Here is a 15153-nt window from a genome sequence, read left to right on the forward strand (position 1 = left end):
TTTATTTCTAAACTATTGGGTAATAAACTTAAACTCTACATAGACAAAATTATTTCACCATGGCAATTTACCTTTATTATAGGCATACGTATTACTGACAATATATCATTGATAAGTCAAATAACTAACTTTATACAAACATAGACGATCATTCATGGCCATTAAGGTTGATATGTTGAAGACTTATAACATGGTTGAGTAGAGATTTCTTAAGGTTTCTTTGGAATTTCTAGGGTTCAATGATCTTTGGTCAAATTTATCCTATTAGATGACTTGGCACTTTTTATTATTACAATTGAGGTCGATACAATATAAACCTTTTTTGTGTAAAAAAAAAATAATTATGTTTTGGTTGGGGTTCTACACGAGAAAAATAGTCTCACATTGAATATGAATAGAAAATATGAAGAATGTATAGGTGTTTAGGCATCTTCTCCTTTTTGTTTTTTTTTTAATGAATGGTTAGCTTTTGAGGATGATTACTCAGGATATCATTTTTCTATTAACCATCGTTAGGGGTGTAAATGAATAGTCACAATCTGTTTTTGTATCCATGTCTGTATCCGTATCCGTATCCATTTAGCACTATCTGAATCCATCCGAAAGCTAAATGGATGTGTATGCGGCCGATAAGCTATAGTTATCCAAAAGGCTATATTTACATGTAAACGGATAAAATATCCGATCCGTATCGTGCGTGGAAGCTAGGTCTCGTGATCAAACTTTCGCCGCTGCATAATTTCTTTGGGCCACCCGCCTGAGACTCACTAGGGCCCAGAAGCACCCGGTTCTTGCATGGCGCATGGGTCATGTACGAGCCCAGGGGGGATTTAGTCAGCCTAACGTCAGATACCCCTTTTGTCTCCAAAAAAAAAAAACAAAATCCGATTTGCAACCGTGTCCGTATTCATTTAACACTATCCGAATCCATTCAAAAGTTAATCAAATACGAATACGAATATAGCACTATCTGAGCCAAATCCAATCCGTTTACATACCTAACCACCGCGCAGTCCAATAAAAATCTTCATGCCCTAATCGCCTAGATATTTTGAGGACAACCTGTCGGTTGTCGCTATACCCCCCTCCTCTTCGTTCAACGTTGATAGCGGGCGGGAAATGCCTCACCGGGGGAGGAGGAAATATTGGATATTTTAAGGAAAGTAAACACCGTTAAACGCCAACGTTAGTTTTCATGGTTGCCGTCTTGCCGAACCACTAATATCTAAGAAAACGACGTTTACCTGATTGTAAGGGTTTAGGGAGCATATCCTTTTCTAACTCAGAGAGCTTCACTGCAGCCCAAGAGTCAACATTAAAACCTTTTTCTGTGATTGCGGTGAGCCACGTGTACCGGTCCAGATTTGACGAATCGTCAAAGATGCGAACCATGAGGTAGGTAACCCCTTCAGCTTTGGGGCTTTAGATTTTTCCGTCTCACACGGTAACCATGGCTTCGGTTCTTCCACGTAGGACGTATTGGAATCCCACGTGGCTATCTATGAATGCTCCAGACCTCCATTTCGTCCACATAAACTAGTATCTTCTCTGAAATATTTTCTCTCTCTCACCTTAGCTTCGCCGTTTTTCCGACAAGACAAGCTTGTCTGCAACATTTAGAAAAAAGAATTAAACGAAGAAGAAGAAGAAGAAGAAGAAGAACTTCAAATATGGTAATCCAAACCATAAAGCAATCCTTAATTTTTATATCGATCTGAAAACTATGGCATGAAGCTCCAGATAAATTTTCCTGGTCAAGTCTGATCTGATATTTTGTTGCAATTCTTTTGGAAGATCAAACTCGACGGTGGCTTCGCTCTTATATCCATCAATGGAGCTTCAGAACCATCCTTTTTCTGTTTTCCCAAGGTAATAGTTCTGGTTCTGTGATTAATTATTGTCTAATTATTGTCATTTTCCTTTTTCAAAGTGAGATTCTTGTTTTTTTTTTTTTGGTTTAATTAGTCTCTTTGATCAACGCTTTTGAATTGATTGCTTTATTCATCATTTATTCATGTACTAGTTCTATCTATTTTGAGCAGATATTAGGGTGTGGATTATCGTAGTTGATCTGATAACCTGCTCTAGTCGCACAGGGCAAGAGTGGATTGTAGAGGTTTGAATTTGAGTTGTTTCGAAGCAGTTTAATCTCTTTGAAATTCAATTTTGAGCTTACGTTTATTAATCCATGTCATCCCGGGATGTGCTTCACTGCTTATGTTGCAATTTGTTCTGGGGATGGGATTAAATTGATGGTTTTATGATTGTGGAAGGTGATTTCTTGCGGGTAGCGGAATGTGCAAGTATTTTAGTAGAGTGAAGGAGAGTTTCTCACCGGCTCAATCCATTGTTTTCCTCATCATCAGTCTTTTTGAATCTGGTTAATGGGTAGTGTTTCTCTGAACAATGATACTACTGGAACCAAAAGGTTGACAGAGCTTATTAACCATGTGCATGAAATTAGGGACGGAATTGTGGGTGAGGGGCAGGGTCTCTCTAAGGAAGGCGCGTCAAGGGTTAACGAGGTTGCTGAGGATATAAATGGACATGAAGGGGCCATCCAGGCCCAGGCTGTTGTGCGGAAACCGCAGCAACAGCCTCAAGGGCCAGTGGTTAGTTGGGAGAGGTTTCTACCTCTTAGGTCACTGAAGGTTCTGCTGGTGGAAAATGATGATTCAACACGCCATGTGGTCAGTGCTCTGCTTCGAAATTGCGGTTATGAAGGTTAGTTGCTCTCTTTTGCTTGGTAGCGAGAGTCATTCCTTGACTTGAAATAGTGTGTTTTGTTTTAATATATTGTGGAAGTGATACATATTATATTCATAAACAGTTTGTGGGTTTTGAGATGTTGCATTACCTTCTTTTTTTCTTCCTGGGTTTTTCTTTTTTCTTATTGGTGCAACAAGATTTTCTTGATCTTAATAAAATCATTAAATCTCCTAGTGTGAAAATTGTACTCCTTTTCAGTTTGTTTTGACTTGTTTCTTGATTTTGATTATTACTAGCATTTTGAGTGTACTAGTTTGCTTAGTAATCTTCATATGTTTATCTGGTGATTATCGTTACTCTGTGGCTGTGATCAGATTTACTCTTATACCTTATGCAGTATACTTTTGCAAATATTTGTATCATTAGTTATAATAACTCATGCTGACAGATGTGGGAATTCACAAAAAGGCTGAATTTTTTCTGGTAGGGGTTTAGGTGAGCTATCAATAACTTCAATTTTTATGATTAACTCACTCTTAAGTTGGAATCCTTAATTGAATTCTCTCCAAATCACATTCCATGTGGTTAAAACGAAATGGTAATTCCTTAAATGAACTGATTTTCTTTTTATCAGCTTCCTTTTATGACATTTTGGACTAGAAAAAAATAAATGATTTAAAGAATCATGGTGGATTAATTGGACCTTCAACCTGGTATCAAATTTTATTTTTGCAGAATGTTGTCTTATGCAATTTTATGTACTGTGTTGGTATTTAATTCCATCATAATTTAATGCCTAAGAGTATTTTTTGTGTTGAACATTTTGGATTAAGAAATTTTAAGTTGGAGTTGACTTATGAGATCTCATTTTATGTATTAAAGTAACATCATAATGCTGTTCTGGTACTTTTATATGATTATGTGACTAAACAGCCATTATTATTGGACTCAACATATTTAGGTCTTCATGCTTGTTGTCCCTTTTCCAGTCTGAATTTTGAATTGGATCTTGACAGTGACAACTGCTTCAAATAGTTTACAAGCATGGAAAGTCCTACAGGATCTAACCAATCATATTGATCTTGTGCTAACTGAGGTAGTCATGCCTTATTTTTCGGGCATTGGTCTTCTATGCAAGATAATGAGCCACAAAACTTGCAAGAACATTCCTGTGATTAGTGAGTATTTTTCTCGTATCCCTTCATTACTAATTCTGGCATGAAAGTCCAGTTCTTTTTCTCATGGTTTCCAGCAAAGTTGATATGTTTAAATAGGAAACCTTATGAGGTTTGTATGCAGTGATGTCATCTCATGATTCTATGGGTATAGTCTTTAAGTGTTTGTCAAAGGGTGCAGTTGACTTTTTAGTGAAGCCTATTCGAAAGAATGAGCTTAAAAATCTTTGGCAGCATGTTTGGAGGAGATGCCACAGTGTGAGTTGCTATATTGTTTCTATCTTTTGTTTTATTTCTTTACTTTCAGATGAAATTTCTATATATTATGCACAAATTATGGGAAACTGGATCTTTGGTCTGTCCTGATATTGGATTAAATTTGTGAATGACATGCTTTGGTAAATTCATCATTTTTTTCATTTGTACTAACAGAATCTTTCTTTTGGCAAGGTTGATCTCACATCTGTAGCACTGAGTTTCAATTTAAGGAGACTCTTTTAGATTGCTTTAAACCTTTGGCTTATCTAATCATTACGAATCATTTAGTCACAATCTACATGACTGAGATGGTCTTTACTGTTTTCCATTGTTATTTGATATTGCATATAAATTTTCATCTTGTTGTCAGTCTAGTGATAGTGGAAGTGGAATTGAAAGTGGTACACAGACTAAAAAATCTGCTAAGTCAAAAAGTGTTGAAGAGTCTGACAACAATACTGGCAGCAATGATGAAGATGATAGTTCGAGCATTGGTTTAAATGGTAGGGATGGAAGTGACAATGGAAGTGGCACTCAGGTATGGATCTACCAAGACCTTTTGAATTGTGGTTGGATCTAATTTTGTGTTCTGTCTAATCTCTTATTACATTTTTAGAAGTATGATTTGTGGACGGATATTTGCATCAATGCCTTTCTCAAGCTTTAACTTTCTTATGTGTTCATATAACTTCTTGTGTTGCTCTCAGTGTTTCAGTAATTTTCCTCCTTCATATGGAAAATGAAAATCTGTGGGGTACATTTGCCCTTTCATTGGTTGCTTTTTTGGTGTTGCTAATAATTTACATACTTTATAGAAGGAAAAGCTGGGTATTGTTTTAATTTACCTATTCTGATCATTTACTTGATATAATATTATTTGATGGCCACAAACTTGGTTGGCCTTGATAGCAATTTTAATCACGTTCTTATGTCATGAAATGAACACATTAATATCCCACCCCAAAAAAAAATGAACACTGTTATGAAATATTGGGTATTGGGATTAGCCCAAATCCCGATATGCCTTGGTTGGTTATTGTTTTGTTTCTTTTATTTTTCGCCTCTCCTGTTATGGCTTTAGTTTATTATTATATATTGAATGGAAGTAGGGAGTCTAACATAACGGTTGTGATTCCCCAAAGTAGCAAAAATAGTTTTCTTCTCTTTCTGTTATTCTTTACATGGTATCAGAGCAAGGTTCTTAGGTGTTGCTACACTTTCATGGTAGGATCTTGTTCACATTCATTTCAATTTTCAATCAATATATGATTGAATCGTCATAGTTCTGATTTGCGGTTTCTCGAGGTTCTCGTTTGAAGGGGTTCTGATCTGTTCATGATCAAATGTAAGAACTATGTCTCGTTTGTGGTGGTTGTTGATTGATGAAGTGAAGATTGGAGTCAGCTTTCAGGAATCTCTCAGCATTGATTTCAGGTTTCAGGCTTTGGTTGCAGGTTCAGGTTTCAGAATCAATTTTCGTTAAAATCGTTTTTTTAGGTTTCTTCCTGAATTCCTGAATTGATTTGTATTTGCTGATTTTTTATTGGTTCGATGGCTGATAAAAAGAATGTAGTGACTGAGGTCATTTCTTCTTCATCTAGTTAGATCACAAAAAGAAACTAGAAAGGGCTAATAATTTTCAGCATTGGAGGAAGATTGTTCAGTTGGTGTTGACTGGCCATGATCAACAAAGTCACGTGTAGAAGACCAAGCCTGCTGATGATGCATCATGGGATACCGTGGATGCACAGATTTTAGGACAGAAGTTGAACTCTATGGAGAATCAGATTGTTGATCTGGTCACACGTATTGATACTATGAAGGAATTGTGGGAATACCTGGATATTTTATATTCAGGACTGAACAATCTCTCTCGCATTTATGAGTTATCTTAGGAGTTCTATCTGGCGGATAGAAAGGATCGTCCTATGACCCAATATTTTGTTGATTTTAAGAGGATGTACAAAGAGTTGAATTCTCTACTTCCTATTAGTTCTGATGTGCCTCAGATGCAAAACCAACGAGAGCAGCTCGCGGTTATGGATTTTTTGGGTGGTCTTGGCAAGGAATATGACTCTATTCGTTCTAATATTCTCGGTGGTGATAAGGTGGCCTTTCTTGCAGATACTTTCTCACGGGTTCTCCGGGTAGCTCGTGAGAACTCTCATGATCCTACACCTGTTGATAGTTCAGCCCGTGCGACTTATACTCCTAAACGTAGGAATGGTAGTGGGACTAGTAATGGTAGTGCTCGTGGTCATGGGACTAAGAGTGGTTCTGGTAAAATTCCCAATTCTGGTACACAGGTTACTTTAGACAGTTCAAGTTCTGTGAAGACATGTCACCATTGTGGTCGACCAGGTCATATCCAATGATTTTGTTGGAACCTTCGTGGCAAACCATCTCAACAACAGTTTGCCAATTCCACTGCTAGTACTAAACCTGCTGCTACATCATTTTCACACTCTAAGGGTAAGATGGTGAAGATGTCTGATGAGGATTATGCAAGGTTTACTCAGTTTCGATTCTCTTAGCCTTCCCAACCCTCCACTGCTACTTTTGTCCAAACAAGTAATGTCACTCTGTGTCTCTCCTCTTCTTCTTGTCCTTGGATCATTGATCTAGGTGCATCCGATCATATATCCGAAGTTTCAAGTAATTTTTCTTCTTTTTAGACTTCCACTTCCAATATTAGATTACCCAATGGTTATTTGGGAAAGGTTACCGGCACTAGAATTGTTCATTCCAACTTTTCTTTGTCATTATCTTCTATTCTTCATTTACCTGATTTTCCTTTTAATATCTTGTCTATCAGTAAACTTACTGATGCATATAATTGTTTGGTAATTTTTTTATTTTGATTCATGCATTTTCAAGATCTTACGATGAAGAAGATGATTGGTAAGGAGCATGATAAAGGGGGGTTGTATCTACTTGAGGACTCTTCTTCCGTTGCGTGCTCAAGTGCTTTTGTCTTCGCATCAAGTTCACTGCCATTTGGGTCACCCGTCTTTACAGAGTTTAAAGAAGCTTGATTCTCGTTTTAGTTCTCTTTCTAGTTTAGAATGTGAGTCGTATCAGTTTGGGAAGCACCACCGTGTGAGTTATTCCCCTCAAGTCAATAAACGGTCTGCGCAACCTTTTGCACTAGATCATTTGGATGTGTGGGTCCTTGTCCTGTTGTGTATAAATTGGGTGCAAATATTTTGTTACTTTTGTTGATAACTATTCTAGAGTCACTTGGCTTTACTAAATGAAGCATCGTTCTGAGTTATTTTCTATTTTTTGTGCATTTGTTACTGAAATTCAAACTCAATTTAATATACCTATTTTCATTTTACGCAGTGATATTGCCAAAGAATATTTTTCTACTCTTTTTTTTTTCTTTTATGGTTGACGTGGCATGATTCACCAGTCTTCTTGTTCAGACACATCACAACAAAATGGTGTTGTTGAACAGTCCTTTCTTTTTTAAATGAAGGTGCCTAATATTTTTTGGGCTGATGTTGTTTTGACTGCATGCTATCTTATTAATCGCATGCCATCTTCTGTATTAAATGGTGGTATTCCTCATTCTTTGTTGTTTTTGTTTGAATCCCTGTTTGTTCTACCACCACGCATCTTTTGGTGTGTTTGTTTTATTCGTGATCATCGTCCGGGTTTATCGAAATTGGATCCCAAAGCTATCAAGTGTATTTTCCTAGGATATTTGCGTACCCAAAAAGGCTATCGTTGTTACTCTCTTGCGTTGCAAAAATATTTTGTCACGGCCGATGTCTCTTTCTTTGAGTCCACGTCTTATCAGGATGAGTCATTTGTTTTGTTTGAGTTGGATTTTGACCGTCCTATATTTATTGTTCAACATTCTGCTCCCAGGTTCCATTGGTTACTGCATCATCTCCTCCACCAACGCCGCCTCCTCCACCAGCGCCGCCACCTCCACCATCATCGTCCTCGAGTTAATCATGCACCCCCCATTTCTCCAGCACCTACTTCATCGGCTTCATCTATAGATGCTGACCCCGAGCTAAGTATTCCATCTTCTAATCTTGATGTTACTATTGCTCATCATAAGGGTGCTAGGAGCTGTTCCCAACACCCATTGTCAAATTTTCAGCAAGATAGGACATCCCTTCCCCTAAGATCGATTAGAGTCAGGGTTTTGTAAAAACCCTAAAAGTTGAGATCAATTGTAGGGAAGGGGGCTTCAAAAAATTGAGGATGACTTGTCAAAGTGATGATGTCTTGGCATAGATGCTGTCCACAGCTTCTTGTGTGATCTCCAATATGAACACCCAATCTCTTGTAGGGTTTGAGATTTGATCTTCAAGTGGGAGAAACACCAAAAAGTGCAGAAAAAATAGGGCAGCAGCTATCTTGTGTAAAAGAACTTCTTCAAGCCATGAATAATTGAAGTAAATTGCCTATCTTGATAGTAGGAACACCTCTAAAAAACTCCAAAAGCAGCAAGTAACCTAACCCAAAAAATCGATTAATGTCAGGGTTTTGGAAAACCCTGAAAAATAGAGATCGATTGGGGTACGGGTCTTCTAGAAAACTTGGATAGGTGTAAGATTGAGGTCGAGTGGTCCTAGTAATGGAAGTAATCAGCCCTCCAAAAATCAGCAAAAGCTAAAACCTGTAACTCTAAATTCAATTGGAGTCAGGGTTTTGTCAGGGTTTTTAGCTGGTAACCAAATTAGAAGGTTAAGGAAGCTTTGCTGTAAAAACTAATCCAGCCATCAGAAAGGGTCCAAACTTAAGTCAAGTGGGGCTTGTAGTAGTAGAAAATCACCCCTAAAAAATCAACTGCAACTGAAAGGAGGAACCCAAAAAATCAATGGAGTAAAGAAGATCGATTGGGGTCAATCAAGGATGGAGAATAAAAAGGAGAGGGGAGTAGATGGAAGAAGGTAGATAGGTGCTGGGAATGGTTGCATAGGAAGCTCCAACAATGGAGGATCAACCTTCATGAGTGAGAAAAATCTGATCTTCAAAAATTTCTGGAAAGCTCTAATATCGATTATAAACAATTGTGATGAAAAAGGTAGATTGAGAGGGGAGCAGCAACTAAATCATTGGATGCTTTGATTACTTCATTAGTGTTGCCCCTTTACAAGGATGAGAAGAAAAAAAAAACAAAAGAAGAAGCCGAGAAAGAGAGAAAGGAGGGAGAAGTCGATTGAAGAAAAAAGGGTTTTTTTTTTCTTTCTACCCTAGATCAGACCTACTCTGATACCATGTTGGCAGAACCGTGGGTTAGAAAGAGAGAATTAGAGAATGGAATGGCTTAATTCATTGATAAATAAGCCCCTCGAGGGGAAAGTTACAAAGGCACTAAAATAGACAGAAGTACCCCTAACTAGCTGACTCTATAAGAGCAGCAATCTAATCCTAATAACTTAACAACTAAGCAAGCCTAAAAGAACCAGAATACCCCCACAGTATTCTAGATTACATATTCCAACAAGAAGAATCAGACCTGGGATTTGGTGAATCCTCCACCTGGAAAGAAACCCGTTGGCTGTAAATGGGTCTTTGTTATGAAGCACAAGTCAGACGGCTCAGTGGAAAGATATAAAGCAAGGTTAGTTGCCAAGGGGTTCACTCAAACCCAAGAAATTGACTATCAAGAGACCTTTGCTCCTGTAGCAAAGATGAATACTGTGCGAATCATCATTTCTTGTGCTGTGAATCAAGGTTGGGGTATCCAACAACTTGATGTGAAGAATGCCTTCCTGCATGGAGACTTGGAAGAGGATGTTTACATGGAGATGCCTCTTGGTTTTGCTTCTTCAGAGACTCAAGGAAAGGTATGCAAGTTGAAGAAGGCCCTATACGGCCTAAAACAGTCACCAAGGGCTTGGTTTGGTCGTTTCCATAAGGCCATGATTGCATATGGGTATAGACAGAGCAATGTTGATCACACTTTGTTTGTTAAAAGGGTGGCACAAGAAGTGACAATTTTGATTGTCTATGTTGATGATATAGTAATCACAGGTAGTGATGCATAGGAAATTCAAAAGTTTAAGACTTATCTGAGCACCGAATTTGAAGTTAAAGATTTGGGGAAGTTAAGGTATTTCTTAGGGATTGACGTTGCCTATGCAGCCAAGGGCATATCTCTCTCCCAAGGAAAATATATCTTGGATTTATGGAGAGAAACAAAGATGTTTGGTTGTAAACCGGCAGATACCCCCCTTGAGCCCAACACACACTTGAAGAGTAAGGAAGGTGACCCGGTGGATAAGGGTAGCTATCAGAGGTTAGTTGGCCGATTGATATACCTCTCACATACTTGACCAGATATTACATTCGTTGTGAGTGTCGTGAGTCAATACATGCATGATCCTCACTCCTCTCACTTGGAGGCAGCATATAGAATACTTCAATATCTGAAGTCTTCTCCTGGAAAAGGAGTCTTGTATTCTCCACATAGTCATCTTCGAATAGAAGCATACACTGATGCAGATTGGGCTGGAAGTCCTGATGATAGGAAGTCAACATCCAAATATTGCACATTTGTTGTAGGAAACTTAACTATTTGGAGAAGCAAGAAACAAGTAGTTGTAGCTCGATCTGGTGCTGAAGCCGAATTTAGAGCTATGGCACAAGGTATTTGTGAACTTCTCTGGCTCAAGGGACTTCTTCAAGATTTGGGTATGAATGCTAATCTTCCAATGCGACTCTACTGGGACAGCAAGTCTACAATCAGCATTGCTCACAACCCGGTCCAACATGATCGTACCAAACATGTTGAGATTGACCGGCATTTTATCAAGGAGAAATTGGAGCAAGGAATTATTTGTATTCCATTTATTCAATCCGGTGAACAGCTGGCTGATATCCTCACCAAAGGAATTAATAGTAAGCTATTTTATCCTATGATTAGCAAGTTGGGCATGTTCGACATATATGCTCCAACTTGAGGGGGAGTGTTGTAATATGGGTTCAAGGGTAGAATTGTCCTAGGGGTAATTTTGTTCTTGTACCAATTCCAGAATGTTCTTCTTTACATTATAAATAAAGATGGATGTAGTCACTCTAACTCAAGCCAGTATTCACAGAATTCAACAGTATCGTATCGCATATCTGCCTATGCAAGATACTTATCGATCATGATATTTTACTGAACTTTTAGTCCAGAACTTGAGATTCCAGACTAAATTGCATACAATCTAGCTTTGGTCTTATTTGGGCTGGTTATTGGTATCTTTATGGATCCATTTCTTTCCACATATACCTTTGTTTACTTGCTATCAGTTGTTTCATTTTTTCTTGTAAAGTATGGTAATATCTAGCTGGAGTACATTGTCACTCTTACATATGTTCCATCGAAGTTCTCATGGCAAGGGTTTTGTTGATTTATCTCAAATGACTGGTGGTTGACAAGTTGAGAATTCTTGCCATAGCACTCTCTAACATGAAGAAACTCTAAAGATAAAATTATGAGATCCTTGTAACTCTTTTATTCTTGTATCTCTTCCACCGAATGGTTACGTAGCACACATGGTACCATAAACGAAGGTTTAGTAGCTTTCATCAAATACCCTGACATGACTCTAAAAACATTTATAGAAACAAACTAAGCAAGAACCAGTATAGTATTCTTACAATTCCTTCACCAATACTAGTGTGGTTTACATTGTTATGCTGGTTTGGCATATCCTACACATTATTTGTTCAGAGATAACAGAAACTCATTTTTGGAGAATATGACATTAACAGCTACAAGCAGAACTTGTCTTTTGAAATTCAAAACCTGACTGGACGAAGTAGCCTTCATTTTCTTATTTTAACACTTAATTTTAATACCACATAAGACATTATTATTGACCATACCAAATTCTTATAACCTTGAATACTTCTTCGAGTCCACTAAAAGGACCATGATTCTTGAATGCTGACAGAGTCTGAGCACAGTTCTCATCTTGTTTTGCAGAGCTCCTGGACAAAACGAGCAGTAGAAGTTGACAGCCCACAACCTATGTCACTGTGGAACCAAATAGCTGATCCTACTGGTAGCACTTGTGCCCAGATTATTCATCCAAAGATCGAAGCATTTGGCAATGAGTGGCCTGTGACTGCAAAAAGGGACTGCAAAGAAGAAGATGGACAACTTGGTATAGCTATAAAAAAAAATGAATTTGTATGCAGATGTTGCAGTAGCTATTTGTCACACTAATCCATGCTGCAATCCATTATGTTCATTCTTCAGATTGTGTTGCAATGGGTAAAGATTTGGAGATTGGAGTACCTAGAAATTCAGATTTACAACTCGAATATCCAAGCGAGAAAATCTCTACTAATTTTGCCGGCACAAAGCAAGATATATCGCCTGTACTGGAACGCAAGAAGGACAGTGAGAAAATACATAAGGGACTACTAGCACTAACCAGTGAGAAGCCAATTGGCAAAATGAGGTCCCAAGATGCTGAATTAATGGCTATATTTGCCATCAGTACCAATCATCAGGTGGAAACAGGAGTTTCGGAAGTTCCCAATCGCCTTTCCATGATCCCAGATATCAGAGATAAGACTGTATCCGACAGCGTAGAACTACCATCCCTTGAACTGAGCTTAAAGAGGGTGAAAGGAGTTGGTTATGTTGGGACTGCCACTGATGATGAACGTAATATTTTGAGACATTCAGACCTTTCAGCCTTCTCAAGGTATGAATAGAACTTGTAGACCTAATAATGCCAATTTCCATATTGTAAGCTAGATTTAGAACAGGCTGGCTTTCATATATTCTCTATTTCTGTGAAGGTACAACAATGCTTCTACTGCAAATCAGGCTCCCAATGGGAACTTAGGAAGCTGTTCTCCTCTTGGTAATAGTTCAGAAACACCAAAGACAGAATCAATGCAGAATTTTCATTCAAATGGAACCCTTCCAAATCATCAATCCAATGGATATAGTAACAACAATGACATGGGCTCCACAACTAAAAATGCTTTCACCAAGCCAGCAATTTTCAATGATAAGTTTGTTTCCACATCTACAGCCAAATCTCTGCATTCCTCTGCCCTCCAACCTGTGCAGAATGGTCATTTATGCCCTCCACAGAAAGCCATACCCAAGAAGGCCAATGATGGAGCAGCTACTGTAGTACAGACAGAACCAAAAGGCTCAAATCAACAGATTCAAATTCAGCATCACCATTATCATTACCACCATTATCACCATCATCTCCACAATCTGGAGCCACAGCAACCACCAGATCATGACGATAGTTCATTTAAGAATATGGCAGCAGCTGGCCCACAGTGTGGGTCATCCAATGTGTCTGATGGGCCTATAGAAGGGAACACTGGTAACTGCAGCCTGAATGGTAGCGCCTCAGGCAGTAACCATGGGAGCAATGGGCAGAATGGCAGTAGCACTGCCATGAACACTGGAGGAATAAAAATGGAAAGCGACAACATGATAGCTGAAAAAAGTGGATCTGGTGGCGGTAGTGGGAGTGGGAGTAGGATTGGAGTGGATCAAAACCGGTTTGCACAAAGAGTGGCTGTCTTGACCAAGTTCCGTCAGAAGAGGAAAGAGAGATGCTTTGAAAAGAAGGTAAGTTGTTTTTGTGGCTTTATGTTTCTTCCCAGGGGAAAATAGCTGATAAAAACTCACCATGGCTTTACAGTTGCAGAAATGTCTGCTGCTCAACATTCGCAGCATGAAGACTCATCTGAGTTAGAAACAATAAGCCTTCCATGCTGGGAAAGCAATACCCAAAAACTAGCCAGACTGTAGCGTCAACTCTTTCTAAGGAAATATTTGCTTGCACAGAAGAACAGTGGGTATAAATAAGGGGAAGGCTAGCAAGATGAGCTTGTGTCACGCACAAGCACACTGGTGGCTGGGATACTGTGGGCCGTGCACCCATAAAATCCGGTTCCCACTAATCAGTGGCTCCAAGCTGCTTCTGAGGGACAGTGTTCATGTCCTTGGAATTTTCCCCTGACAAATTTCCCTCAACTGTATTCAATAAGTTGACTCCTAGAGGTTCATGGCTAACTGGATTAATGCCACACACAGTTGTTCCTAATGTGTTTCCACCACCCAGGTGCTAATTCAGGGGACCCAGATCGTTGGGGTCACCCAATTGATAATTAAGTCTTCTATTCTAATTCATTGTGAAAGAATTAGATGGAACTGTCCTTTTCTTGTTTTTTTTTTCCAGGTCCGCTACCAGAACAGGAAGAGACTGGCTGAGCAGCGACCTCGCGTTCGTGGACAATTCGTACGACAGGCAGTGTCTGAACAGACCATCTGTGACACAGATTGCTAAGCCTACCCTTGTGCCTGGTAGTGCTTGTGGAATTATGTATGTGTAATTAGCACTAGCTACGGATGTAGGGGGAGAGTACTTAAGAGTTGTGGTAGGACTTTTTAGCCAAGGAAGATTTGATAGTACACCAAGTGCTTGAAGACCTAACCATTCACTTGATTAACTCTAAGACACCTCGGACTGTATTTTATGGCTGTAGACTTTGATGACTGCCACTGCACAGAAGGTATTTGGGTAGCCGTTATCCTGTTAGAATAGCATAAATTATCATTCCTGCTGTTGCTGCAGGTAGTGTTCAGACCATCCTTAAATGCTTGCTTTCCCTTATTCTGGTATCAGATAAAAGTGGGCTCTAAGCTTTTTATTACTATGTTTTCATTTATTTTGTGATGAAATATATTTTCATGTATTCCTGCTTTGGCAGTTTTCCTTCAAAACAATTTGTTTTGATACTTGCATAACAGAAACTAAACCAAAGATCAGCATGGGCAGTTCTAGCCACTAGGGGAGGAAAAAGAGAAACCGATTGGCTATTGTACACCAGCTTTCAATGTGAGGATGGGGAAGATAAGGTAATCCTTCATTCCTTTGGATTGTCTGTCCAGTAGTGAAAGTTTGAAAACTTATAATAAACCAGCCCGCTGAAATAGAATTTTTCTTTTTTGCCATTACATGGAATGATGGAAAGGGAAATGATTTGATTTGTTTAAATTTGACATGTG

The 15153-nt window shown here is 38.7% G+C and overlaps 1 protein-coding gene and 2 long non-coding RNA genes across 5 annotated transcripts in view; 1 reads left to right on the top strand and 2 right to left on the bottom strand.

Annotated features, from left to right (window-relative positions):
* The window catches only part of LOC122652467, an 18275-nt gene extending 10881 nt beyond the window's left edge, over positions 1 to 7394 (bottom strand). The window contains exon 1 of the long non-coding RNA XR_006331601.1: positions 7134 to 7394. This is a non-coding gene — a long non-coding RNA (uncharacterized LOC122652467). The remainder of the gene's footprint in view (positions 1 to 7133) is intronic.
* Positions 1746 to 14840, top strand: LOC122652462 (two-component response regulator-like APRR7). 3 transcript variants are annotated; one of them, XM_043846205.1, is made up of 10 exons: positions 1746 to 1869; positions 2043 to 2128; positions 2274 to 2724; positions 3726 to 3887; positions 3997 to 4142; positions 4513 to 4680; positions 12085 to 12265; positions 12361 to 12814; positions 12912 to 13710; positions 14324 to 14840. In XM_043846205.1, the coding sequence occupies exons 3-10, from the start codon at positions 2385 to 2387 to the stop codon at positions 14429 to 14431; spliced, it is 2358 nt and encodes a 785-aa protein (XP_043702140.1). In that variant the 5' UTR covers positions 1746 to 1869; positions 2043 to 2128; positions 2274 to 2384; the 3' UTR covers positions 14432 to 14840. The 3 variants fall into 3 exon arrangements, with proteins under 3 accessions (XP_043702140.1, XP_043702141.1, XP_043702142.1); XM_043846206.1 differs by having other exon boundaries at positions 2043 to 2116; XM_043846207.1 differs by having other exon boundaries at positions 1747 to 1869; positions 4009 to 4142.
* Positions 14036 to 14359, bottom strand: LOC122652466. Its single transcript, XR_006331600.1, has 2 exons — positions 14242 to 14359; positions 14036 to 14184 (listed from the first exon to the last, which is right to left on the bottom strand). It is a non-coding gene; the product is annotated as an uncharacterized LOC122652466 (long non-coding RNA).
* Positions 14841 to 15153: the final 313 nt, after the last annotated feature.

This window comes from Telopea speciosissima, chromosome 2 (assembly GCF_018873765.1).
Source record: "Telopea speciosissima isolate NSW1024214 ecotype Mountain lineage chromosome 2, Tspe_v1, whole genome shotgun sequence".
Taxonomy (NCBI): Eukaryota; Viridiplantae; Streptophyta; class Magnoliopsida; order Proteales; family Proteaceae; genus Telopea; species Telopea speciosissima.

Coding starts and splice junctions, on each gene's coding strand:
- LOC122652462 (XM_043846205.1), top strand. CDS start 2,385: ATGGGTAGTGTTTCTCTGAACAATGATACTACTGGAACCAAAAGGTTG. Junction 4,143..4,512: donor TTTGGAGGAGATGCCACAGT/GTGAGTTGCTAT, acceptor TCTTGTTGTCAG/TCTAGTGATAGTGGAAGTGG. Junction 13,711..14,323: donor AGAGATGCTTTGAAAAGAAG/GTAAGTTGTTTT, acceptor TTTTTTTTCCAG/GTCCGCTACCAGAACAGGAA.